The 27,885-nt window shown below is 37.4% G+C and overlaps 2 protein-coding genes across 2 annotated transcripts; both read right to left on the reverse strand.

Moving 5' to 3' along the window:
• Positions 1 to 1,839: 1,839 nt before the first annotated feature.
• LOC141368802 (complement C1q-like protein 3) lies at positions 1,840 to 3,962 on the reverse strand. The gene is made up of 4 exons (XM_073873152.1): positions 3,719 to 3,962; positions 3,352 to 3,414; positions 3,144 to 3,275; positions 1,840 to 3,051 (listed from the first exon to the last, which is right to left on the reverse strand). The coding sequence occupies exons 1-4, from the start codon at positions 3,888 to 3,890 to the stop codon at positions 2,756 to 2,758; spliced, it is 663 nt and encodes a 220-aa protein (XP_073729253.1). The 5' UTR covers positions 3,891 to 3,962; the 3' UTR covers positions 1,840 to 2,755.
• A 15,700-nt stretch (positions 3,963 to 19,662) lies between these two features.
• LOC129441827 (uncharacterized) lies at positions 19,663 to 23,406 on the reverse strand. Its single transcript, XM_073858103.1, has 6 exons — positions 23,391 to 23,406; positions 21,221 to 21,481; positions 21,050 to 21,112; positions 20,328 to 20,390; positions 20,117 to 20,248; positions 19,663 to 20,019 (listed from the first exon to the last, which is right to left on the reverse strand). Exons 1-6 carry the CDS (start codon positions 23,404 to 23,406, stop codon positions 19,724 to 19,726), a joined length of 831 nt encoding a protein of 276 aa, XP_073714204.1. The 3' UTR covers positions 19,663 to 19,723.
• Between the last annotated feature and the right edge of the window lie 4,479 nt (positions 23,407 to 27,885).

Below are 27,885 nucleotides of genomic sequence, written 5' to 3' on the forward strand. Positions count from 1 at the left end.
CTGTCTGTTTCCCCCTGTATACTGTATACCTATATAAGGCAGGGTGCATGATCTCTGAAAGCCAATGTTGATATTTGAAATCACCTAAACAAACACACCCCTACCCCAATAGAATCTAGACCTTCTTTTGATAGACCCGCCCCACACATACGCAACCCAGGTAACAATGTCGGTTAGTATAATGTTAGGCTAGCCCCTTACTGCTGATCGGCTACAAGTGTGTTTTGATACTCAGCCTGACTGCCTTTTCCAAAGTGTTTTTCAAAAATCATGCACCCCACTTTAATAAATCTTTCTTGTTTAATGTATATCAGGGGGTTCCAAACTTTATCATACAACAGGAAATCTCAAGACCAATAATAAAAAAATATAGAAAACACATTTGTTCCTTTTAAAGCGACACCATGTAATTTTTCAACCTTCATAATAGATTTTCAAGACCCTTGTGATAGTACATCGACTTTAAATAGGTTGAATGACATCTCTACCATAGCCTGACGGGGTCTGTATCACTTTTACTCGTACTTTAAAACTTAGGATTTCTGGTAGTAACCAGAGCACAAAAAAAACCCTACAAAATTCGACTGCTTTACTGCATACGTCACTTCCTCCACACAATTTTTTTAACGTGAATTTTGCTGGAGGTTACTTAAGGAGTGTAGAGAGCAACATCTATTATATGACTCTGTGGCACCGTGTTAGTGTCAGGGACCTATAACACGGGCGACTCGGGTTCGATTCCCCTTTAAGGCAATTTTTAATATAAACTCACGATCTTGATTCATACATTAATGTGATCTTCTTTATAAATGACGGCGATTATCTTGCATATAGTTCCCTGTATTCAGATCCTGCATTCAAGTGTTCACGAATTTACCTTTCTTTTACTGTCTGTATTTACATTACAATCCAGGATGCTATAGCACTTAAACTTGCTCACAGTGTAAAACCAAACCCTATTCATTCACCAATCAGATCCGAGCGTTTCTCTCTTCTCTCTTCCTCATTTGCTGCGTTCTGCTGTCACTCGCGTGACGTATTACAAAGCGTCAGACCTAAACACATCGGTTTACTTGGATTTGGAGCGACGATTTTCACACAAAAGAGAGGAAAAACAAGCGCCATTGCGGAAAATCCTGGTGGCGAGGGAGAGAGAGACGATGCAACAATATTTGTTTAGAAAAAGGCAAGGAAATACTTCTGGTCATTTCTCAATTGGAAGGCTGCAGCCTCCGGAGGTCAAATATGCAGGCTGCATATGTCATCAAGCCTGGATTATTAAGCATTACATTCGCAAGTCATAAGCATACTGCAATAATTTACGATTAACTAAGTATAATAGTCAACTTTATAATTGTTAATATTCTGAAATACGACATTCTTGATGACGTATGCAGCTTAGAAATACAACATCTGGAGGCTGCAACCTTCAGATTGAGAAATGGCTTCTGCCACGACGGGTTCCTCATCAGAAAGTTGTAACATGACTGCGTTTCTCCCTGATGCCTCAAAATGTTGATCACTTAGCGTTTTAAATGTTTAGTTTTAAGGTTGGCCAGATCTTTTCCTTTGCGACAGTGCTGCGGCGCTTGTGGCCTCTAGGGGCGCTAGGCGTGAAAAATACATGGCTAGCGCCCCCTAGTGGCCAAGAGGTTCCGCAGTGTGCCATAAAGTAGTTTTGTATAAGTTTAATTAAATAATACTAAAATACCTTATGGTAGGGCTGCACAATTATGGCAAAAATCATAATTTTTTAGGCTACTGTATTTGCACCAAATTGGAAATGATTGACAAATACAATGAATTGCAAGGCTGCAGAGAACAGTGCACTAGGCCCTAGGTACGGAAGATTTAATGATATTATTTTAATATAAGTCATGAACTAAAGTGGGCTGGTGTAAGGCATGAAACTCCAGGGCTGAAAATGAGTCCCACTCCGGCTCTGTACATAAGGAACATAAAACCATCTCTACATTTGTGATAAAAGAAACAACAATCGCTAATCTGCATTGCTCAAAACTTTTTTTCAAAACTTTTGAATCATGGTTTGAATGGTCAGTAGTAAATTCTTTAAAGAGGACATGTCACAAGGCTTTTTTAAGATGTGAAATAAATCTTTGGTGTCCCCAGAGCACATATGTGAAGTTTTAGCTCAAAATTCTCCTATAGATAATTTATTATAACATGTTAAAATTGACACTAGGTTTGTTCAAAAATGTGCTGTTTTGGATGTGTCCTATAAAATGAAGTGAGCTGATCTCTGCAATACATAGCAGTGGCGTGGTTGGATAGTGCAGATTAAGGGGCGGTATTATCCCCTTCTGACATCACAAAGGGAGCCAAATTTCAATCACCTATTTTTTCACATGCTTGCAGAGAACGGTTTACCAAAACTAAGTTACTTGGTTGATCTTTTTCACATTTTCTAGGTTGATAGAAGCACTGGGGACCCAATTATAGCACTTAAACAAGCCAGATTTTCATGATATGTCCCCTTTAAATATGATAACATAGACTAATATGCAAAATTAAAATTAGCCAATGAACACATCATTTGCATTTCACAAACATCTAAATGTAATAAAAAGTACTCAGCTCACATATCTGGATAAACCATCATTTGTAAGTAATCTCTTAGATTACACATTTTGAGTTTCTAAGTCTCAGTGATGCAATTTTAAGACAACTGATAAAATGTTGAACTTCAGAGGAGACCACCTAAAATCATGATACAGTTAACTTTCACAGGAATAATTCATACAAGCTCCATATTTACAAGAGGAAAAATGAGAAAACCACTGAAGCTGGTGTAGCTCATCTGATCATCATAAACCCAAGTTTTATCCAATAGTTTGGTATAAACTTGATCACCAGGTTCCAGTGTAAGAACGACTCCATTGCTGGCATTACCATTAGTGACAGGTTTCACAGAAAACACAGAGCATTGATGTACATCATTTTTATACAGAATGACTGCCATTTTGGTTCCAGCATGTGAATGAGCATAAAATCTGAAGTAATAGACTCCTTTTACTGGTGCTGTGAAAATACCTGTAAGGCACATAGTCATATGAACTCAAGAACTGCAAGGCAAATATTACATTTATAATTTTGTTATAATGAGTTTTTTTTACATTGCTTACCAGTATTTGAGTCATAGGCATTTCCAATGTTAGTAAACACTTTCTTGTAGACCAGAGTTTTCTGATAATTTAAAGGCCCGGTGTGTCCTGATCCAGATGCCAGAAGTCCGGCTGAAAAGGCAATCTTTCGGGCTGTGAACGTAAATAGAATTTGTCATTAAAAATATAAAATCTTTCATTTTACATTAAAGTTAATTTTTTAAAGTACCTTCATTCTCTTTCTGGAAAGATTCAAGCTTATTTTGTGAATCTTGTACTAAACTTTTCAAAGCTGTGAGAAAAAACATTATTTCAATGAAATGTAATGATCTCATAAAAGCATCAGAGCAAAATCCTTAAAATCCACAAAAAATTCTTTAATAATGACAAATTATTGCGAGAAAAATATTTTTGTAACGTTACCTTCATTCTCTTTCTGGAAAGATTCAAGCTTATTTTGTGAATCTTGTACTGAAGTTTGCAAAGCTGTGAAAAAAAAACATTATTTCAACAAAATGCAATGATCTTGTAAAAGTATGAGAGAAAATTTATTAAAATCAATGAAGAAATGTATTGCAGTAAAACCTTTACCTTACCTTCATTATTAATCAATACGCTGTCTAATTTTTCTTGTAATGTTTGAATCTTTTCCTCCATCTTCTTCAGCTTCTCCAGCTCAGCAATAATGTTCACATTTGGTGTCATTAAATCTTGTGAAACTGAGCTGCCAACACAGAGCAGTAATAACAGTTGTAACACCACCAACATCTTGCTTGCTAGACGACTACAGATGACTCCTGTGAATGCTCCACACTTCTGCTTTAAATCTCTGATGCTGGTCTTTATATAAGGTTAGAAAAATATTTGTTTAAAGAAATATAAACACAAACATTTGCACTTTAGACTCATGCTGCACAAGCTTTGTTTGTTCCTGTTTTAAGAAGGGGAAAACAAAACAAAATATTGATCACCCAGCTAACAGAATTTAGTGCTAAGAAAGTTCCCAAAAATTCCCATTACTGTTACGCAATGTCCAGTATTTTTATGTTTTAAGAATGTTTCTTGGTTATGTGAATGTTAGAGAAATGTTACATTCTATAATTTCCAAATGTTATTACAATGTGACGTCTATGCCATGTATACAATGTTCTTGCAACAGTTATTTAAGAGAACTTTTTTTACACCGTTATAAAACATTTCTAAATGTTCTGCAAAAATATTGCTGTAGGAAACTTCTTTGTGTTTGTTTGTGTTTAATTTAAAGCCAGTATTATGGTGTTCGGTGTTTGTTTTAGTTGGACTCCTCGCCCTTCACTTTTTAACTTGTTAGTCATCTTTTCTGACTGCTTTAACTGTGTGTTTAAAACATGTTTGTCGTGGCAAAGTAATTTGATCATGTGATGTCAGTTAGTTATTTGTTGTGTCATTTGATGTATTGGTCTAGAGCAGTGGTTCTCAATCCTGGTTCTGGAGGCCCACTGCTCTGCACATTTTGTATGTCTCCCTTGTTTAACACAGCTGATTCAAATCATCAGCTCATTAGCAGAGATCTCATTGTCTGTCAGATAAGAGAGACATACAAAATGTGCAGAGCAGTGGGCCTCCAGGACCAGGATTGAGAACCACTGGTCTAGAGGTTACTTGCTTCTCAAAACTGCATTGTACTGCCAATTTTGTGATCCTACAGGAGATAAACCATTCAGAAGAGAAGAGAGATTTTCTGGAAGAGGAGGAAAGGTGAGCAAAAAAGAGAAATGCAGGATGATGGAGGTGTAAGGTGCACTCTAAAAAAATCCGTTAAAAAAAACGGACAAAGTACTGTGTAAATATGAAGAAATTTTCCGTATATATGTTTTACAGGCATTTATCCGTTTTTTTAATAACATGTTGCATTATGGGTGCAATAACCCCTGCAGCAATCTTTCACTTTTGTCTCTCTATCACCATCTCTCTTTGAAACCTAAAATTACAACTTGCTTGCAGAGTTATTTTCTAAACATGCATGATGTTTAACTTCTAAACAAATGCTGTCAGAACAAGATACAAGTGTTCAACTATTTCAGCATCCACACATGTGATTTAGTCGAAAAATCTTCTTTCTGACGTGACGTGTAAGTCAAATGGATATTTACCACAACATTTATCACATTAAATCTAAAGTTTGTGTTTTTTTTTTAGATTCCTTTGAAGTCACCACTATGGTGATTAGTGTTCCCTTTAGTTAGGCTTTGTCCCTTGACCTTCCAGAACTGGGTCTGCTCTCTTAGCATTGCAACAGTGTTATTGCTTGTAGCAATTGCAACTTGTTTGTTGCTCAAGGAAGGAGAATCGTCTATGATGTCATCTAAATGTCTAAAGGTGATTGCATGCAACATGGCGAAACTAATATTCCATGGTTTGTTTCCCCATAAGGAGGAGGGGTTAGCAGAGGGACCAAAACAAAGCAGCATTGGCATTTGTTGTCCTGATTGTAAACTAGGTACAGGTGTGCAGCGAGAACATGTGGAATCGGATTGGTTAACAGCACATGGGCGATGTGTTTTAAGGGAGAAGACTTTTAGCATTGGGATGATGTGTGGGTGAGACGTAATTTGCTGTGTGCACTGGATTATCGGTCAGAAAGGAGTACCGTCTGGATAACGTTGCCTTGGAGACGCAAGTGAGAGCTCGTAACGAGGAGTTGACAGCGGCTACGAGCGAATTGGAAAGAGGGTTGCGTTGGGCTGTGGACGACCGGTCGGAGGAGACCGTGAGAGAGATCGCTTGGGCTACGGACAGTTAAGTAACGTTAAACACTTACTCAATGTGATTGGTTGGCTAAAAGAACACGGGAACGACCCGCTAGCCCCACTGAACTACTTAAGTGATCATTATACTGAACGTGCACCATTGCTGCTTTGCCTGTGTGTAGCCAACGACCCGCTAGCCCCAATGAACCACTCTAGTGATCATTACACTGATTGTACATCATTGCTGATTCTCCTGTGTGTAGCCAATGACCCTCTAGCCCCAATGAACCACTCTATTGATCATTACACTGATTGTGCATCATTGCTGCTTCTCCTGTGTGTAGCCAACGACCCGCTAGCCCCACTGAACCACTCTAGTGATCATTACACTGAACGTGCACCATTGCTGCTTCGCCTGTGTGTAGCCAACGACCCGCTAGCACCACTGAACCCAAGTATATATCGCTGCAGCCCGGAGACTGCAGGTGGGAGGACCTTATGCCGCAAGTGGGAGGAGTTTATGCCGCAAGTAGGAGGGATTTCAGAAATGTGCAAGTAGGAGGAGTTTACGCTTCAAATGGGACGGTGGTGAATCTTCTGGAAGTTTGTACAGCCCACTTGCGGCTAAAGCTCCACCCACTTGCTGCTAACCCACCCATTTGCAGCTGGCTCCGACCTCCGTTTATACCCCTTTCACTGAACTACTCAAGTGATCATTATACTGATTGTGTATCATTGCTGCTTCACCTGTGTGTAGCTAACAACCCGCTAGCCCCACTGAACTACTCTAGTGATCATTACACTGAACGTGCATCAATGCTGCTTTGCCTGTGTGTAGCCAACGACCTGCTAACCCCACTGAACTACTCTAGTGGCCTTCCTTGCTTTATCGAACTGATTTCACCCTCTAGTCTGCCCTACCCCTCGTGTGGATCTGACTGGGTAGCGTACCCTAGTCTAATTGCCGCCTGCCTGCAACTGTCCTGAGTCAACTGCCTACTGATTGTTGGTGTGAACATCATAGCCTCACTTGAACTTGGTGTTGTGGTGTACTTCTGGAGTGTGTACCACGATTGCAGTGGATTTTCCCAGGTCTCGTTGACGCGGCTGTGTTGGCCCAAGCAGCTCGTTAAAGGTTGGGGAGCAAGTCAGGAGGATCTTATCACCAGGTAATAGCCTGTACAGGACTAGGTGAGCAGTTGTAATTCAAACGTTGGCGGCCTGGGCTGCTTGCAAGTAACCTTTTGCTTTACTTTACCAGTTGACCTGTTGGGGGGTTTCTGGTGCCTGAGTAGCTGTACCCTTGAGTGGGGGAGTGTGGGGATATCTTCGACAAAAGCCAGGCCCAGACATATCGTGTGGCAAAAGACAACTGCCTTGTTTTTAGACTCTTAATTGTGAATTTCAATAAATTATTGGTTTTATCTTATTCTGTGGGCCTCTGAACTTTATTGGTGGGTGTGGTCTGCTCCTTAGGGTAGTAAGTTGTGGTGGTCGCTTGATAGCGGTCCGCCGGGGTCACATTTGGCGTAGTCGGCAGGATTCTGCCCTGAGTGGAGCAATTACCCTGCCAATATGGTGGATGAGGCGCCAGCGCGTCGGCCAGCAGCAATGCCTGTCTTTATGGGTGCCCCATGGGCACCTAGGTTTGGGGGCCTGGAGTCTGAGTTGCCCTTTGGGGAGTGGATATACTAGTACTAGTACTAGTGGCTGATTGGAAGAGAGAACTCTTCTCTGATTAGAGGGAGGAAATAATGAAGGATGTAAAGGAGCAGATGAGTGAGCTGTCAAAAACCCTCTTGGCAGAACTTCGTGATAACCGCCACCTTGGACCTCCGTTGCCTCGAGAGAGGTCACACTCTGATGGAGCATAGAGTAGGAGGCCCCAGCCGGCCCGCCCATCTAACTCCAAATTTCACTGGGATGCCCAAGGCCAACCCATTTGTAATCGCTGTAGGCTTGCTGGACACAACAGCCGCCATTGCACCTCACGTCGTTCCTCTCAAATGCATTTTTAGAGCGCCCGGCCACTGTGGAGCAAGTGTCCGGGGAGCCATCAGATCAAGCCAGGTTCCATCCTAGAAATGCCCTAATTGGGCAGTGCCCCATAGTTAAGAATAGAGTCTGAATTAACTCAGTAGTTTAACTTTCTCCCATCTTCGAAGCTGCAGCCTGGGGTTACTCATAGTAAACGACTCCCAAACAATCGAATTACACGGCCGAGCAAGATTTTTAACAAATCAAATGAAAGAAATCAAGTTTTTGTTAATACGAATGTGAATTGCAGCCAATCACATTACAGAACTAAGTAGAATTCCAACCAATTAAATTAAAGAAGGTGGGAGTCTCTGTTCACTAAGTTTGAGCGTTTGTATAGTGCTTAACACATGAATGCATACTGTTTCAAAGCATTACAGAAAATGCATACCGGCAGTTAGCAAATCTAAATATCCCAGCCAACATTGCTTTGTGGGGCCAATGTAGGGCCCATATGGGCTTGCAATATGGGCCCCAAGTTGGTTTGTCCACGGGTTCCATGCTGGCCCCATCTGACTTAGCCCACATTAACCTTCTGTAGAAACTAAAGTCAATGTGGACTAAACCAAAGTCAAGTATGGGTGTGGTTGGGTTGAAGAAGTGATGAAGTTAATTAGATAATAAAGAGATGAATGAAGTGATGATTGACCATAAATGACAAGCACCTGGTGTTAATAAACAGAATCACTAAAGAAAGATGAACAAGAAGAGAATAAAGAGAAAAGACCAGCAGAACCACAACAACTACAAACATTCTATAAAAATTATTGGTGGAGCCAATGTAGACAGTAAAATCCCCAGTGTTAAATTAATGCTGCTCAGTGTTTATTAAGGTCCACACAAATGAAATAGTGTGGAGTTAATCTGTGACTATATCTTTTCTTTCACCATCTCTGTTTGATTTTTCTGTTTTTGATCTCTTTGATTTATTTAAAGTCACCATCATGGTGATCAGTGTTTGTTTTAGTTGGACTCTTGACTCTTGGGTTTCAGCTTGTTTGTTTTTTCTGGCTGCTATAACTTTGTGTTTTATATTTGTTATGGCAATGAAGAGACCATGTTGCAATTCTGTTATAGTGGTTGATACGTAATGTTGAACATTACCACCTAGAAAATGTTTTTTTTGTTAATTTAGTGTTTGCTCATTTAGCAGATGTATCGTTTTCTCTCAGTAATGTGATACTATAGTATGATATCTGGCACTATCAAAGCGGTTTGTCTTTCTGAAGATTTTGAAACAATGTGTACTTAAAAATTAACCATGCTGTAATTTTTTACACACAAACATCAAGTCTCAGAGTATGAATCTCAACAATGGTGACAAAGAAAAATGCCAAAGTGTTCATGATTTTTTCATGCCGCAGTGCATTCTGGGAGTTCTGGATAAGATTTGTAATTTGTTGATACACAGAATGCATTGCAGCATAAAGCTTTTCATTTTATGGTCACCATTATTGAGATCCATACTCTGATTCTCTATGTCTGGGTGTCTAAATTAAACAACAGCTAATTTTGAACTGTACACTGTTTCAACTTTCTTTAAAATGACAAACCGATATGAGAGTGCCAGACGCCACACTTCAGTATCACATCACTGACACAAAAATATTTTTGGTAAACAAACAAACACTCAGTTTTTTACATGACAATGTCAGACACTATATCCCAACCACCACCACAGAATCATACTTGACACTTTCATCTCTTTCGTTGCCATAACAAACATGTTTTAAACACAAAAGTTATAGTAATCAGAAATTAATAAATAAGTTAAAAACAGAGTAAAGAGCCCCACTAAAACAAACACTGATCACAATAAGGGTGACTTTAAATGAAACAGCCAACATATAAACCTAAGTTAATAAATAACTCTACAAGTAAGATGTAAAATGCTTCAATGTTAGTTTTTTAAAGGGGACATATTATGAGATTTTTTTAAGATGTAAACTAAGTCTAAAATAGGTCTGCGCAAAAGTGTGCCGTTTTGGGTGTGTGATTTAAAATGCAAATGAGCGGATGAAGTGCAACCACTGATCACAATGATGGTGGTTTGTTGCAATTGAAACTCAATTGTGCTGTGAAATATTTTATCTCTCTTTTTCTCTCCATACTAAATGATTGTGCTGTGGTTGGATAGTGCAGATAAAGGGGGCGGTATTACCTTATTCTGACATCACAATAAGGGCCAAATTACAATGACCTATTTTTCACATGCTTGCAGAAAATGGTTTACCAAAACTAAGTTATTGGGTTGATCTTTTTAAAGGGGACATTCCAGAAGACGTTTTTAAGATATTAAATAAATCTTTGATGTCCCTTGAGTACATATGTGAAGTTTTAGCTCAAAATACCATATAGGTAATTTATTGTGGCATGTTAAAATAGGCACTTTATGGGGCTGAGCAAAAATGCACCGTTTTTGTGTGTATCCCTTTAAATCCAAACGAGCTGCTCAGGTGGGCGGAGTCTCAAGCGCTGGCGCTGTAGACAGAGCATCGAGGGAGATTCTCTCACGAAAGTTAGTGAGCGATGTTAAGCATTATATATTTGAACATGTTTAAAAAGTCAATTATCTGTTTTATGCATACTAAATACATGTTTATCAGCAGATGGGAAACATTGTAGAATAAAAGTAAAGACTTTTAGCTCTCATGCTGCTTTTAAACAGGCACAATGATTTTCAGCATGTTACAATAAAATACACGTCCACAAACACTCAGAAGTTTACTTTTTGACCAAACCACACGAGCACATTTAAATGATCTGTAATAAAACAACACGTTTAATGCTTAAACTTTAGAGAAACAGATCAAATGACATGTTTAAGTTTATTGTGTACACATATTGAACACATTTGCGTTTCTGTCAGTCTCTCATCTATTTTGTAACTCCTCATTCATTTGAAACTTCAGAGAAACATTAAACAACATATTTACTTATTGTGTATGATAGTGAATATGCGTTGTTCACTCACTCTGTTTTGTGCAGTGCATTAATCCTCGTGTTCATTCATATAAACTTCAGAGAAACATATTAAACAACATAACTTACTTGAAAGCGAACCGTCGCGTTGCTCTCTCTCTCGTTCGTTCGCTCACTCGCTCTCTCTCTCTCTCTTGCACTAAGGTAACGTTAATCCTTTAGAACGTTAATTCAATATTTAGAAAGATTATTAAAACTACAAGTTATAAGATTGTAGGCTCCTGTTTGTGTTTGATGGAATACAAACGCGTCGTGCTGTCAGTCATTCTTTCTCTCTGTCTATCGCACTCGTGAGGCCTTTCTTGGTTGGATAGCGCAGTTGAAGGGGCTGTATCATTATAATAAGATCCCTTAGCTACGTCATGCGGTGAGAGAAATCCGCATGACCTATTTATTCACATGTTTGCAGAGAGAGCCTTACCAAAACAAAGTTACAGGGTTGCTATTTTTCATGTTTTCTGGGTTGGTAGAAGCACTGGGGACCCGATTATAGCACTTAAACATGGAAAAAGTCTGATTTTCATGGAATGTCCCCTTTAACATTTTCTAGGTTGATAGAAGCACTGGGGACACAATTATAGCACTTAAACATGGAAAAAGTCAGATTTTCATAATATGTCCCCTTTAACACTCTGTAGTGTGGATCTATATAAACACTGAGCAGCATTCATTTAACACTGGGGATTTTGCTGTCTACATTGGCTCCACCAAGAAATGTTTATTTATTTTATTTTTTTGTAGTTGTTGTGGTTCTGCTGGTCTTTTCTCTTTATTCTCTTCTTGTTCATCTTTCTTTAGTGATTCTGTTTATTAACAGCAGGTGTTTATCATTAATGATCAATCATAACTTCATTCATCTCTTCATTATCTAATTAATTTCATCACTTCTTTAACCCAACCACACCCATACTTGACTTTGGTTTAGTCCACATTGGCTTCAGTTTCTACAGAAGGTTAATGTGGGCTAAGTCAGATGGGGCCAGCATGGAACCCGCGGACAAACCAACTTGGTGCCCATATTGCAAGCCAATATGGGGCCTACATTGGCCCCACCAAGCAATGTTGGCTGGGATGCAAACTACCCAGATAGCAAAATTGCTGTGGCCCAGATCTGGTTCCCACACAGCAAAATCCCCGGTGCCAAATACACACTGTGGGTGCATATACAATCCACTCCCAGATGGGTGTGCACAAAGACTGGTGTTAAAATTTAACACTGAAGCAGTGTTGAAGTTAATGAGATAATGAAGTGATGATTAAGACATTAATGGTGAACACCTGCTGGTCATTCTGTGTCAAATCAACCTTAATTTTCCTGGATTTTTTTTGGGAGAAAGTAATACTGAAATTATGAAGAAAGACAAAATGCAATAGATGAATTAAGGAGAAATCCCCAGTATTAAATGAACATTGTTGGGTGTATGACTCCAAAAGCTGCAATCTTTCACGTTTGCCTCTCTATCATCATCTCTGTTAAAAAAAAACTTGCAGCGTTATTTTCTAAACCGGGATGATAAGTTTAACTTCTAAAGAGCTGTCAGAACAAAATACAAGCATCCACACACATGATTTAGTAGACAAATCTTCTTTCTGACGTGATGTAATCACAGAATGTATCGCATTAAATCTTAAGTTTGTGTTTGTTATGGGTTCATTTGAAGTCACCATTATTGTGATTAACGTTTCCTTTAGTTAGGCGTTCTTCCTTTAACCTTCACTAAACTAATTTTCCTCTTTTAGCAATTGTAACATTGTTTTATTAAGACTGTTTGTTCATTGCTTGATGTAGAGGGAAAACTTTTCATAGCACCTGAGATTGGTTATTAATTTTATTCTTTACCAATCATTAAAACATTTGAGCATAAATAAATGATAAAGACAACAATGCAAATACAAAGATGCTCTATGAAAGACACTGTTCTGTAAGACTGCTGTAATGCTTTAGTTTTTTTTTTTTATTATTTGCTTAAGAGAGACATCATAACTTCTGATACAAATCTCAACAAGGGTGACAGTAAATGGTAAGAAATTTGCACAATTTTGTCATGTCACAATGCATGATGGGAGTTATGAATGAGTTTTATACAGTCCTGGTACCCAGCATGCATTGTGGCATGAAGCTTTGTTGTTGATTGTCACCATGATTGTGTTTTATAGGCTGATTGTTGATGTCTCAGTGTGTCTGACTGAAAGCACAGATTAGATTTCGGTGAAAAATTTTACTCTTGAGGCTATATGGATTTCATGGGGTGGACCAAATATAAAATTATACACTTATATACAGTGATTATTTTTTTGTATGAGAACATTGAATCACAACACGTCTGTTTTCATCATAATTTACATAGTAACAGTTCTAGACTTCATTTCTCTCATCTTTCTCTGCTCTAACAGAAGAGTTTAATTAACACACTGCCAAAATGAGCAGAAAAAAACTAACAATATACTTTAAGACCCAAGTACCCAACTAAAGGAAACACTAATCGGAGCAATGGTGACTAACTTTATTAACCAGATTTACAGCAGTTGTATCGAAGTTAAACTTATCATCCATGTAACTCTGCAAGCAAGTTGTAATTTTGGTTTTCAAACAGAGATGATGATAGTGTTTATTTAACTGTGGGGATTTCATCTATTACATTTAAATATTTTGTCTTTCTGCATTATTTTAGTATTACTTTATCCAGAAAAAGAGTCATCAAAATAAAACATTAAAGACAGGGAAAATTGATTGAAGTTGATTTGACACAGAATGACCAGCAGGTGTTCACCACCAATGCCTCAATCATCACCTCACCATCCCATCAACTTCAACACTGCTTCAGTGTTGGATTTTGGCGCCAGTCTTTGTGCACACCCATCTGGGAGTGGATTGTATGTGCACCCACAGTGTGTATTTGACACCGGGGATTTTGCTGTGCATCTGACACCTTCATCTGGCCCACCTTTGGCATAGAATGATGGCACTTGAGCAGTCAACCTCTTTTTTTCCAGATCTTTACCAAAAGCAAACCATAGAAACGCCACATGTCAGCCAAACACAAAGCAAACAATGCAGATCTGGCCCAAATCTGGGTAATAGTTAATTTAAATATTGGCCAAGATTCAGCCCAGACCCAACACCATTCACTGGCCCACACTTGGCATGGATTGATGGCACTTGTGTGGTCCACTCCTGTTTGACACGTATCGCCCACAAGGAAGCCAGAGTGATGCCACAAACAGAGTATGAATCTCAACCAGTGTTGGGAGTAACGCATTACAAAATATAATATATTACAGTAATATATTAGTTTTTGCTGTAACGCAGTAATATAACGCATTACTAATAAAATTTTGGTAATATTTTACTCGTTACAGTCTAAGTAACGAGTGCGTTACAACAATGCATTTCAAAATTAGACCGTGTTATTTTTGTTTTTTTATTTTTTACCAATGCGCGCGACCAGCATCCACACATGAAAAAGCTGCGTGTAAAGGTATATGGCTGCGTCCCAAACCGCATACTTCTATACTTTATAGTGGGCGAAAAGCACTATTCTCGTACTCTTTGCCTACTATATAGTATGGAAGTAGGCGGTTTGGGACGTAGCGTATGTCTGTTTCCACGTGCTGTATGCAACATGTTCATTTTTACTTTAAAGGGGACATATTATGAATTTTTTTTTAAGATGTAAACTAAGTCTAAAATAGGTCTGAGCAAAAGTGTGCCGTTTTGGGTGTGTCATTTAAAATGCAAATGAGCGGATGAAGTGCAACCACTGATCACAATGATGGTGGTTTGTTGCAATTGAAACTCAATTGTGCTGTGAAATATTTTATCTCTTTCTTTCTCTCCATACTAAATGGTGGTGCTGTGGTTGGATAGTGCAGATAAAGGGGGCGGTATTACCTTATTCTGACATCACAATAAGGGCCAAATTACAATGACCTATTTTTTCACATGCTTGCAGAAAATGGTTTACCAAAACTAAGTTATTGGGTTGATCTTTTTAACATTTTCTAGGTTGATAGAAGCACTGGGGACACAATTATAGCACTTAAACATGGATAAAGTCAGATTTTCATAATATGTCCCCTTTAACTTTGTATTTGAAATGTGATTTGGACGCGGTGCGCGTCAAATATAGACATGTTTCTTAAAGAGCCGAATCTGGGAAGTCCGCGGCTTTATAAGCATTGACTAAAGTGGTCGCAATCAGGTCCGGTAGCCCGCTCACGCATAATTTTGCGAATAAGAGCATTAAGTAAAAGCGGTCTTCCATGCTGCTTGAACCTCAGAAGTAAAGAGACTTTTACAAATGTTGCCAGTAAAATCCATATCACACCAGCAATGACAAGGTAAGCTTTGCTATGATAACAGTCCATATACATAATAATAGATTGCTAGGCTATTCCTATGCTATCTACAGTTTTATTACAAACAGCAACCTAAACTACAACATAACATTAGTGAAGACTTAAACATGGTTATCTAAATAGTACATTTTAACATCACTGTTTAAAGTTTTTACAAGCCTTTGTATGGGAGCCTATATTCATTGTTTGGCAAAAAGCAGTGTTCCTCTGTTTGTCTGTGTTTTATATGTTTGTCTACATGTAATCCTTATATTGTACTGAAATGAGCTGTATTCCATGTTATTAGGCTATAGGTTGCATTATAGTGGGCTCTAGCTCTATTGTGTTTGGTATGTGTACCATAATTTACCAGACTTTTACTAGATCATTTGTCTATGTTTATGATTCTGACAGTGACTGTTATTGTATTTTGCAGTAAATCTTCACTGTGCCTATTCAAAGCTCGAGGGCCAACACATAACTTCTAGATTTATAAGCATCAATAAACTACATTTTAACATTTTATAATGCCTGGTCATACTTCTGTTCTTTTGATGAAAGTAACTCAAAAGTAACGCAAAAGTAGTGTAACTCATTACAGTTCAGAGATAGTAATATTGTAATGTAACTAATTACTTTCAAATGACAGTAATTTGAAATATATAATGTATTACACTTTGGAAGTAACTTTCCCAACACTGATCTCAACCATGGTGACAATTAAATGAAAAACTTCATGCTGCAATGCATGCTGGGTATTAACAAATTACAAATCTCATCCAGGACTCCCAGCATGCACTGCGACATGGCTAAATAATGAACTTTTTACAATTTTCTTTGTCACCATGGTTGAGATTCATAGTCTGATTCTTGATGTTTGTATGTCCCAAATGTACAACTGTTATTTTTTGCCAAAATTTCTAAAACTCCTTAATGACAAACTGCTGTGAAAGTGCTGGATCTCATATACAACATTCACAGAAAATAAACTTTTGATGAGTAAATTCTTTAATTAGATGATGATTTTTACCATTATATACTAACCACCACAGAATTGCACTATTAGCTTAACATTGCCATAACAAATGTGTTTTATACACACAAAGTAAGGCAAGCAAGAAAATTGGTAAAGAAGTCAAGGGTCCAACTAAAACAAACACTAATCACAATAATGGTGACTTAAAGGGGTCATATGATGAAAATGTTAGCATTGCCACTTTGTAGGTTTGAGCAAAAATGTGTCGTTTTGGGTGTGTTTTTTAAAATGCAAATGAGCGGATGAAGTGCAAACACTGATCACAATGATGGTGGTTTGTTGTAATTGAAACTCTATTGTGCTGTCAAGTCCAAAAATGTGTCGTTTTGGGTGTGTTTTTTAAAATTCAAATGAGCGGATAAAGTGCAAACACTGATCACAATGATGGTGGTTTGTTGTAATTCAAACTCAATTGTGCTGTCAAGTCCTTCTTTTCTCTCTCTTTCTCTCTGCACTAAACGGCAGTGCAGTGGTTGGAGAGTTCAGATTAAGGAGGCGGTATTATTCTAATAAGATATCCTTATGACATCATAATGAAAGCCAAATCTAAATGACCCATTCTCGCTCAAACCTACAAAGTGGCAATGCCAACACCTTCATGATATGACCCCTTTAAAATAAACAATCATCAACATCTAAACCTACTAAGTGAATTGTGTTTTCTACAGCAATATTTTTACTGAACATTCAGAAATGTTTTCTAAAAGAATAAAATGCAATGTTTCATCATTTACATAACAATCAAACAAGTCAATATAATAAACAGTTGTTGTTTTAAAAATTGTGTGAACATTGTCATAACGTTTAAAAATGGTAAAATGTAACATTCCTCTAACGTTCAGACAACACAGAAACGTTCTTAGAACGTCAAGAAAACTGGACACTTTTTATGTTGGCAGAAAGTTTTTGGGAATGTTGGGAACTTTCAGGTAACGTTCTTAGAACTTTTCTCTGTTAGATGGGTGAATGGATCACTTCAGACTCACACCCACATGAGCCGGTGCTTACTGTGTCATATGTTTGCCAAAACCGGGCCGGATATGTTTTAAAAGAACTGATCCACATTTGCTGCAACATTTGTGGGCCACTTTAGACACAAACCCACATGGGCCGGTGCTTACCGTGCCATATCTTTGCCAAAACTGGCCCTGATGCATCTTTATACAGCTGTGCCACATTTACAGCATCATATATGGGCCACTTCAGACTCACACCCACATGAGCCAGTGCTTACTGTGCCACATGTTTGCCAAAACCGGCCCAGACACGTTTGTAAAGAGCTGAGCCACATTTGCTGCAACATGTGAGGGCCACATTTGGTTTATTCCAAGATTAGGCCGTGTCTGTTGTGCAGCATTTTTGCCAAAGGTGGCCCATATTTGTTGTTTGATATTTGGGCCATATTCACTATTTGTCAGATGGGCCACTTTTGGTTCATATTCAGATGACATGTTGCCGTGGGCACCGCATCTTTGCCTTAAAATGCCCACATGTGATTTGATATATGTGGCCCATTTTTGCTATTTTACATGTGAGCCACTTTAGGTTCACATCCCTTTTATTCGGGCCATAAGAAGACCAGCAGTGCCGCATCTTTGCCTGAAGTGGCCCACATGTGCTTGCTATCTGGGTACTTAACTTAAAATTTTAAATGACATTTAGATTATTTGTCATGTAACATTCTTGTAGTGACTGTCAGTCAAGCAAATAAACAATAAATGTTTATACTGTAATATAAAGTATGAAGGTGTGTAAATTGTGGATAAAATTAAAAAGGATTCAGAAGGCGGCAGAACTGTTATCACAAGTAATGAAATGACATTTAGGGCTAAGTTTGTGTTAATACGATTTTAAAAATCTTATCAAAGCTACAGTTTTTTTGTTTGATTTTTTTATGGGGGGGGGGGGGGGGTTGAGAAAGAAATTTTGTGAATACGTTCCATTTGTTTTCCTTTTGTTAAGACAAAATTAGCTTTGATTTTGGACAGTATATCCAAAAACAGCGTATCCATAAATAGACCAGTGTTTCCTTCTCATGTTAACAAAGTTTGTCCACACTTTTTGTTACACTTTTTGGCTGTTCTGATAGCTTTTAGTAAATTAATAATGATTTATAAAACTTAGTCTGATCTGACAAACAGAACAGACAGTCAAAGCCTCAGTTTAACCTTGTTTTATGTCATGGTTGGTATACACATTCAAGAGACACCCCACCCCCCCAAAAAATGTGTGTGTTAATGAATGAGGGACTGGTCTGGTCCAAAATGCCAGGGCTGATTTTTTGTCCCAGTCTGCCCATGACTATGGTGATAATATGGTGATTTTTCTTAAAGGGATAGTCTACTCATTTTCAATATTAAAATATGTTATTACATTAACTAAGAAGAGTTGATACATCCCTCTATCATCTGTGTGCGTGCACGTAAGCGCTGGAGCGCGCTGCGACGCTTCGATAGCATTTAGCTTAGCCCCATTCATTCAATGGTACCAATTAGAGATAAAGTTAGAAGTGACCAAACACATCAACGTTTTTCCTATTTAAGACGAGTAGTTATACAAGCAAGTTTGGTGGTACAAAATAAAACGTAGCGCTTTTCTAGGTGGATTTAAAAGAGGAGCTACATTTTATGGCGTAATAGCACTTTTGTGAGTACTTCGACTTGGCGCAGTAACACCCTCCCTCTCCCATTATGAGAGTGAGAAGGGGAGCGGACTTTTCAGGCGAGTAGAAGTGCTCCCAAAAGTGCTATTACGCCATAAAATATAGTTCCTCTTTTAAATCCGCTTAGAAAAGCGCTACGTTTTATTTTGTACCACCAAACTTGCTCGTATAACTACTCGTCTTAAATAGGAAAAACGGTGATGTGTTTGGTCACTTCTAACTTTATCTCTAAATGGTACCATTGAATGAATGGGGCTAAGCTAAATGCTATCGAAGCGTTGCAGCGCGCTCCAGCGCTTACGTGCACGCACACAGATGATAGAGGGATGTATCAACAATTTTTAGTTAAGGTAATAACATATTTTAATATTGAAAATGGGTAGACTATTCCTTTAAGTATTTGAAATACTCAATAAAAAACTAAAAAAAAAAATTTGTTACAACAACATTTAATTTTTTCACACCTGCAAAATACAACTTACAAGATACACTAAAGTAATTAAATACGTATTTAAAATACAATTGATTAAAATACTCCACATGTCTGCATGCAACACTGTGTTACTCTGATAAAACAGCATACAATTAGCCCATGAACACATAATTTGTATTTCACAAACACTTAAATGTAATTTCAGAAACTGTGTAGAGATTACACATTACAAATCTCAGAGATTAGGTTACTGACTACAAATGATGGTTTATACAGACATGTGAGCTAAGTCTCAGGGATGCACTTTTAAGATAGTTAATAAACTGTTGGACTTCAGAGGAGATCATCAAAAATCATGATACAGTTAACTTTCACAGGAATAATTCATACAAGCTCCATATTTACAAGAGGAAAAATGAGAAAACCACTGAAGCTGGTGTAGCTCATCTGATCATCATAAACCCAAGTTTTATCCAATAGTTTGGTATAAACTTGATCACCAGGTTCCAGTGTAAGAATGACTCCATTGCTGGCATTACCATTAGTGACAGGTTTCCAAGAAAACACAGAGCATTGAGGTGCATCATTTTTATACAGAATGACTGCCATTTTGGTTCCAGCGTGTGAATGAGCATAAAATCTGAAGTAATAGACTCCTTTTACTGGTGCTGTGAAAATACCTGTAAGGCACATGTATAGTCGTATGAACTCAAGAACTGCAAGGTAAATATTACTATTATTTCTTCTGTTAAATTGAGGTTTTTTTACAGTGCTTACCAGTATTCGAGTCATAGGCATTTCCAATGTTAGTAAACACTTTCTTGTAGACCAGAGTTATGCGATGATCAACAGGCCCGGTGTGTCCTGATCCTGATGCCAGAAGTCCAGCTGAAAAGGCAATCTTTCGGGCTGTGAACGTGATAAGAAATTGTCATTAAAAATATAAAATCTTTCATTTTACATTAAATTAAAAAATTTTAAAATGTACCTTCATTCTCTTTCTGGAAAGAGTCAAGCTTATTTTGTGAATCTTGTACTAAACCTTTCAAAGCTGTGAGAAAAAAATATTTTAATGAAATGTAATGATCTCTTAAAGGGGTCATAGGATGAAAATCAGACTTTTTTCATATTTAAGTGCTATAATTGGGTCCCCAGTGCTTCCATCAACCTAGAAAATGTGATAAAGATCAACCCAGTAACTTTGTTTGGGTAAGCCATTTACTGCAAGCATGTGAAAAATTAGGTCGTTCAGATTTCGCCTGTTTTGTGAGGTAGGTAGCATGGCGAATTATAATAATACCGCCCCCTTTATCTGCACTATCCAACCACAGCACTGCCACCTATTTCAGAGAGTAAGAGGGAGAAAAGAAGAACTTGACAGCACAATTGAGTTTCAATTACAACAAATCACCATCATTGTGATCAGTGTTTGGACTTCATCCGCTCATTTGCATTTTAAAGGAAACACCCCAAAACGGCTCACTTTTGCTCAGACCTACAAATTTGCAATTTTAACATGCTGTAATTAATTATCTGTGGGGTATTTTCAGTTAAATCCTCACCTTCACACTCTTGGGACACCAAAGATTTAACTTACATCTTAAAAAAATCTCATAATATGACCCCTTTAAAAGCAAAATCATTAAAATCCACAAAAAAATTATTTTATAATGACAAATTATTGCGAGAAAAATATTTTAGTAACCTTACCTTCATTCTCTTTCTGGAAAGATTCAAGCTCATATTGTAAGTCTCGTACTGAACTTTTCAAAGCTGTGAAAAAAACATTGTTTCAATAAAATGCAATGATCTTATAAAAGTATCAATGAAAAATTATTAAAATAAATGAAGAAATGTATTGCAGTAAAACCTTTACCTCACCTTCATTATTGATAAATACGCTGTCTAATGTTTCTTGTAATGTTTGAATCGTTTCCTCCATCTTCTTCAGCTTCTCCAGCTCAGCAATAATGTTCACAGTTGGTGTGACAAAATCTTCTGAAACTGAGCTGGCAACACAGAGCAAGTAGAGGTAACTGCAGACTGGAGCAATGGGCGTGGCAAGAGGTCGGAAAGAAATGGGGCGTGCCACGAGGAATGGGGCGTGCCGTAAGGTCTTTTCAATTGGACGCGAAAAGCTTCCTGATCCGCATAAAAGCGAACCATAAACTTAATCACTATATATTATGTTGCTTGCTGATGTATGTATATAAACAATTTTATCGTAACACACAGAGCAACACTCACACGCTGTTTGCTGATTCACTCACTTCTTTTACTGCTTTATTCAGTACAGAACTCACTCTAATATAGAACACTGTTGCCCCCTAATGGCAACTCTTCATATAGCACAACATTTAGCTGCATATATAACACCATACAAAATACATTTCTTTCACTGTAAAAATAACAATGATGATATTGAGAATACATTCAAAAGTACGTTACCTTCGACACCTTCTGTATAACGCGGGTTACATGACGTAATCACCACCGCAACTTTTTCAGGATCAATCATTAAAAACATTCATAATGTTTGTGATAAATGCACTTTTTGTAAAACATCACTTAAAGATATTACATATTTATTTTTGTATTGCCCCTTTTCTATTTCATTTTGAACTGACTTCAAAATAGGTATTCCTAAAATAGAAATTCCCAGTATTAGAATTTAAAACGACATTTTACTTTGTTTCCAAAACCCATATTTTTCTGGAAAAATTATATAATTAAATTATTTTGTCGACGTTTTATATGCATAATACACAAATAAAAGAAACCCTCCTATATTAACTTTTATAAGACCTCGCAGTAAACTTGGAAACCCTTTCAAACATGAGATCACAAAACAAAAAGTTTTTGAAAATATCTATAACTACTTTGATTCATAAACTTTTATTTTTGTATTCATTTGTATTTTTCATGTTATACTTGTTATTCTCCGATTTACACATTTTGAGCTGTATTTACAATGCTTTGTATTCATCATTTTTTATTGCATTATACTTGAAATTTCTGTATTTGAACTAAATAATAAAATAAAAAAATCATTAAAAAAACAAATTATTATTTTAAAGATAAAAATGTCTCTAAAAGTAATGTTATTTTTATAAAAATGGTACAGTAAATTTTTGGCTGTATAAAGGCATATACGTGTTTGATCAAACACTCACCATATAATTATTAAATGAAGTAAAAACGGTCTAATAAACTTATTTTAAGTGACATTAATCAATTTAGCAAAACAAACACCATTTTATCCAAAAAACATTTATTCAGTCATTTTTACAATATTTTTTTGAAACGACAATTGAAGTTGTCATCAAAGGCTTGTGTTCTTGTGTTCAAAACTCATTCATTCGAACAGAAGCCATCAAACTCTCTATCGCACAGTGACCCACTTCATGGTAGTGATGGGTCGTTCGCGAACGAGCGGCTCTAAGAGCTGATTCTTTGTAGCGAACGAGCAGAGCCGAATCTTCAGACGCATGCAGGGGAGCCGGCTCTTCTAAGGGAGCCGAGCCAGAAGAGCCGAATCTATGAAAAGAGCCGGACTGCCATCACTAAAATGTAGAGCCAGCGCTTGAGCCGAAAGAGCCGAATCAATGGAAAGAGCCGGACTGCCCATCACTACTTCATGGCGTACCGCGCGAAATCTGTGGCTTTGCAAATGGCTTTGTATCTTGCGATATTCACAAGGTCTAACAACACTGAGAGCACAGAAGGGACATCGACATAAATCGCCGACTCGGATGTCTTTGATGCAAATGCAGTCATTAATTTTTCTCACTGTAACATGGATCTGTCAACAACAATTAAATAATTCCCGAAGCTGAAGGGATGTCAAGCAAAGAGACCATCAAATTATATCGCACATGTATTATATCCAGTTTCTTCTTTCCTTCATAAGAAAATTACGATTTCTTTTTAGCTAAAGGAAATGACGTATAACTATGGTTACGGCTGATTGGCCAACGCAGTTGCCAGGAGGAAGCTCCTTTGACCAATGAGAAACCTCTTACAACGCCCCTACCTCCTGCCACGCCCCTACCTCCTGCCACGCCCATTGCTCCAAGCTGCAGCTACCCCTGTCTCACACAGAGCAGTAATAACAGTTGTAACACCACCAACATCTCGCTTGTTAGACGACTACAGATGACTCCTGTGAATGCTCCACACTTTCTGATGCCGGTCTTTATAAAGAACTGTAGACACAAACGTGTGTGCGTGTGTGTGTTTGTAGCATGTTTGTCATGTCAGGTAATTTGATCACGTGATGTTGATTAATTGCTTACAGTATTGTCATTGTTGTGTTGTTTGACTGATTGGTCCAGAGGTTACTCGCTTCAAGATTGCATTGTGCTACCAATTTTGTGATACTACAGGAGATAAACGATTATAGATGATTAGATTTAGCTCAGAAAACAAGTGTTGTCAAAATCTCCTCGAAGTTCAATGCAAATTCTTTTTAAAGAAGTTTGATTGCCATGTATCAAAGGGCTTATCCTCTTGTTAGACAGTATGATTTGGTTTGTTAAAAAGAGAGGTATTCACATTCTAAATAACATTTGATGTTTCTTATATAGTTCATCTTTATACATTTTGTCGTAAAGTTTTGGAGTATCTAACCCAACAAACATGAGACGTCTGCCCGATGTGCGGATCATGTCTATATTGGGTCGGTTGGTCCAGGACCTTATCTGTATGACTATACAATATGCAAATCTGGTACAGTATCTGGATGTCTGACAATGACCCCTCTTGGATTAAATAAACGTCCAAAATGTGTTCAGGAAAATGATATAAAAACTTTATATACAAATAAGGTCTATGAGTCTTAGTCAAAAACCATAAACATCAGGGGTCTCATTTATAAAACTGTATGTAGGATCCTTACTAAAATTGTACATACACACAAAAGCCAAAAATGGCATACGCCAAAAAATATTAAGACTTATAAAACAAAGCAATGTTCCCTTTATAAGTCACAGATCACCTGCAAGTGGGCGTACATGAATCATCCTCAGATCCCACCGTTCAAGCCCATTATCCCATCAAGTTTGTTTTTTTAGAAATCACAACTTTTGCCTGGGAACTGGTGTACGCAAGCCCCGTTTTGTGCGTACGCACGCTTTATACATGAGACCCCAGGTGTATTTTTGTGGAAAATTTTTAAGCTCTTAAAATAATGTTATCTTTATATATGAATGAGTGTTCAAAAACATAGCACTGCTCAAAGATAAAGTTCCACCTTAATGCGCCTCTAATTTCTCTCTCTCTCTCTCTCTCTGAATAATTGTTAAATTGTTGCCTTGTCTCTGTTAAATAACTAAAACAGTTTAATCTCTGTTATAATCAACTTTAATGTTGTTTTGACAAATAATTGTTTTGAAGTAGGAAAAGACTGACCAGACAAACCAGACTGACTTTATTTGACTTATCTGACTTTATATCTAATTTCTCTACCGTTCATTTTTGAGAATTAATTTATATGCTGATGTTTTATTGAAAATGTTTTGTTACCATTATGACGATTTGTGATTCCTTTAGTTGAGTAGTTTGACTCATTGACTTTTCATAGTAGCATGATGTTTGCTGAAACATTTTATTTATTGCAAAGAAAGTTTTTACAAACAAAACTCGCATGTGGTTCAGAACCTCACTTGAAATTTTACCAACAATAAATACCATGCATCTAATGTCAGTAAATTCATTTTAAAAGCATTGTAGCATTATTTCACTTTCTTGGTTGATTTGAGGTGTCACAAGCAACTTATTTGGGTGCATAACACCATTGGGATCTGCTCATATTTAATGAAACTTAAAAAGTCCAGACTTTTTTGTCACATATGCAGACATCAAGAATGACCCCATGAATCACAACAGTGTTGACACTCTCTGGGAATAATGAGATTTTATAATATGCTGGAAGTGCAATGAATTGTGACATGTAGAAAACTCACAATTGTTGTGATTCATTTGCTGATTCTCGATGTCTGCATCTGTGTCAAACATATTCAAGACTTTTACATTTTTGTTATGTGCAGCGATAAGGTTGCATGTCCTGTTATCTACTTTACCAGTATGCACCTAAATAAATTGACTGCAACTCCAAAGAAAGCTGAGTGAGAAAATGTTTATGTTTCATCTGTGGTGTGCATTATTAGTTCACTTCTAAACAACTGCTGTCAGAACAAGTGTTTAACTATTCCAGCATCCACGCACGATTTAGTACACAAATCTTACTGTTTACTTGATGTATTCACAATTCAAATTGATATTGTATCACGTTAAATCTCCAGTTTGTGTTTGTTTTAGATTCATTTGAAGTCACCACTATGGTGATTAATGTTATACTTTAGTATTTGTCCCTTGACTTTCAAAGAACTAACTCTGCATTTTTAGCAATTGCAACAGTGTTTTTTGCTTTTAGTAATTGTAACTTGTTCATTGTTTGAAAGATGAGAAAAATCTATCATGTCATCTAAACTTGATTGTTTTTATGTTATGCTGCCTAACATTTAATTATGAAATGATAAAATAAGAAAAAAGATCTGAAATGTATAAAAAAGACACTATGCTGATCTAAAAAAACCACTGTATTGAATAAGATTGCCGTTATGTGTCAGTAGTGTTTTTTTGCTTCAGAGAGACATCAACACTTTGGATACAAATCTCAACAATGTGACAGTAAATGTAAGAAAGAGTTTTCTACAATCCTGGTACCCAGCATGCATTGCAGGATTGTAGAAAACTCTTATGAGTGAAAATGAGACTTTTTCCATGTTTAAGTGCTATAATAGGGTCCCCAGTGCTTCTCTTAATCTAGAACAGTGGTTTTCAAACTGGGGGCTGCGAAATGGTGCCAGGGGGGCCCCAGTTTTATGACATTTTATGAAATACATTAATTTATCATGAATTCTGTGTAATTAAATCTAAAAAAATAAGGCTACTAACCAAAAGCACTACTTTTTTGTATAATTTAATGTTTTTTTTTTATTAAAATTTTGAGTTTTAGAACAGTTTTTTGTCACAAATTTTCTTTGGGGGGCCGCGAAGGAATGTACCTTACACAAGGGGGGGCGCAAGCTGAAAAAGTTTGGGAACCACTGATCTAGAAAATATAATCAATATCAAGCCAGTAACTTTGTTTGGGTAAGCCGTTTACTGCAAGCGTGTGAAAAATTAGGTCGTTCAGATTTTGCCTGTTTTGTGAGGTAGGTAGCAAGGCGAATTACAAGAATACCACCCCTTTTATCTGCACTATCCAACCACAGCACTGCCATAGTGCAGAGAGAAAAAGAGAAATAAAAAAGTACTTGAGATCACAATTGAGTTTCAATTACAACAAACCACCATCATTGTGATCAGTGTTTGCACTTCATTCGCTCATTTGCATATTAAATGACACACCCAAAAACGGCACACTTTTGCTCAGGCCTACAAATTAGCAATTTTTACATGCTATAATAAATTAGCTGTGGAGTATTTTGAGCTAAAACTTCACATATCCACTCTGGGGACACCAAAGATTTATTTTACATCTTTAATGTGATACATTTTGTGGAAAATATCCATTTGACTTTCACGTCACGTCAGAAAGAAGATTTGTCTACTAAATCACATGTGTGGATGCTGGAATAGTTTAACACTTGTATCTTGTTCTGACAGCAGTTGTTTAGAAGTTAAACATCATCCATGTTTAGAAAATAACTCTGAAAGCAAGTTTTAATTTTAGGTTTCAAACAGAGATGGTGATAGAGAGTCAAAAGTGAAAGATTGCAGCAGGGGTTATTGCACCCATAATGCAACGTGTTATTAAAAAAACAGGTAAAACACCTGTAAAACATGAATACGGAAAATTCCTTTATATTTATACAGTACTTTGTCTGTTTTTTAACAGATTTATTTACAGTGAGGGGTTATTGCCAGGGTTGTAGTAGAGTCCAAGCCGAGTCCGACTGGAGTCTGGGGCCTAGTCCACACGGACACGGGTATATTTATAACCGGAGTTTTCCCTAAAAAAAAATCCCGTCCACACATGCTCGGTTTAAATTAAATATCCATCCACACAATAAAGCAAAAGCACGCTATCAGGGGCTGTCAAGAGCATGCCACACCAGCAGGCGGGGATATAACCCAAATCGTGTTCCGCAATATAGTGAGATAACTGAGCATCTATCTGTATACATGTTAGAAGCCCTGTTAGCACAGTTATTATTAGCAAGATGCGTTCGCCATTGCACAGAATCGTCAACAAAGCAGTCAGCGGCGCACAATCTTGACGTCAAACACAGTGGATAACGGCGCACACTCTGACGTCGCAAGGCAAAACCCCCGGTTTTAACCTCGACACGACACCACTGTAACCGGGGTTTCTTAAAAAGCTCACCCTGGCCGGGGTTTTCAAATATGCTCGGTTTCAGTGTCCTGATACTGCGGTTTCGTGTGGACGAACGGCCGAACCGCGTGAAAAAACTCACGGTTATAAAAATACCCGTGTCCGTGTGGACTAGGCCTGGGTCAATCACGCTGTGTTAATTGAA

The sequence above is a fragment of the Misgurnus anguillicaudatus genome, chromosome 2 (genome assembly GCF_027580225.2).
Source record: "Misgurnus anguillicaudatus chromosome 2, ASM2758022v2, whole genome shotgun sequence".
In the NCBI taxonomy this organism is placed as follows: Eukaryota; Metazoa; Chordata; class Actinopteri; order Cypriniformes; family Cobitidae; genus Misgurnus; species Misgurnus anguillicaudatus.

What these genes read in the sequence shown, in the direction of transcription:
- LOC129441827 (XM_073858103.1), bottom strand. An exon ending in TTTCCAGAAAGAGAATGAAG is followed by an intron (nt 20,391 to 21,049) that starts GTAAGGTTACTA and finishes TTTTTCTCACAG; the next exon opens with CTTTGAAAGGTTTAGTACAA. An exon ending in TGCCTATGACTCGAATACTG is followed by an intron (nt 20,020 to 20,116) that starts GTAAGCACTGTA and finishes TGTGCCTTACAG; the next exon opens with GTATTTTCACAGCACCAGTA.
- LOC141368802 (XM_073873152.1), bottom strand. Translation starts at nt 3,890, where the DNA reads ATGTTGGTGGTGTTACAACTGTTATTACTGCTCTGTGTTGGCAGCTCA. An exon ending in CGTATTGATTAATAATGAAG is followed by an intron (nt 3,415 to 3,718) that starts GTAAGGTAAAGG and finishes TTTTTCTCACAG; the next exon opens with CTTTGAAAAGTTTAGTACAA. An exon ending in TTTCCAGAAAGAGAATGAAG is followed by an intron (nt 3,276 to 3,351) that starts GTACTTTAAAAA and finishes TTACGTTCACAG; the next exon opens with CCCGAAAGATTGCCTTTTCA.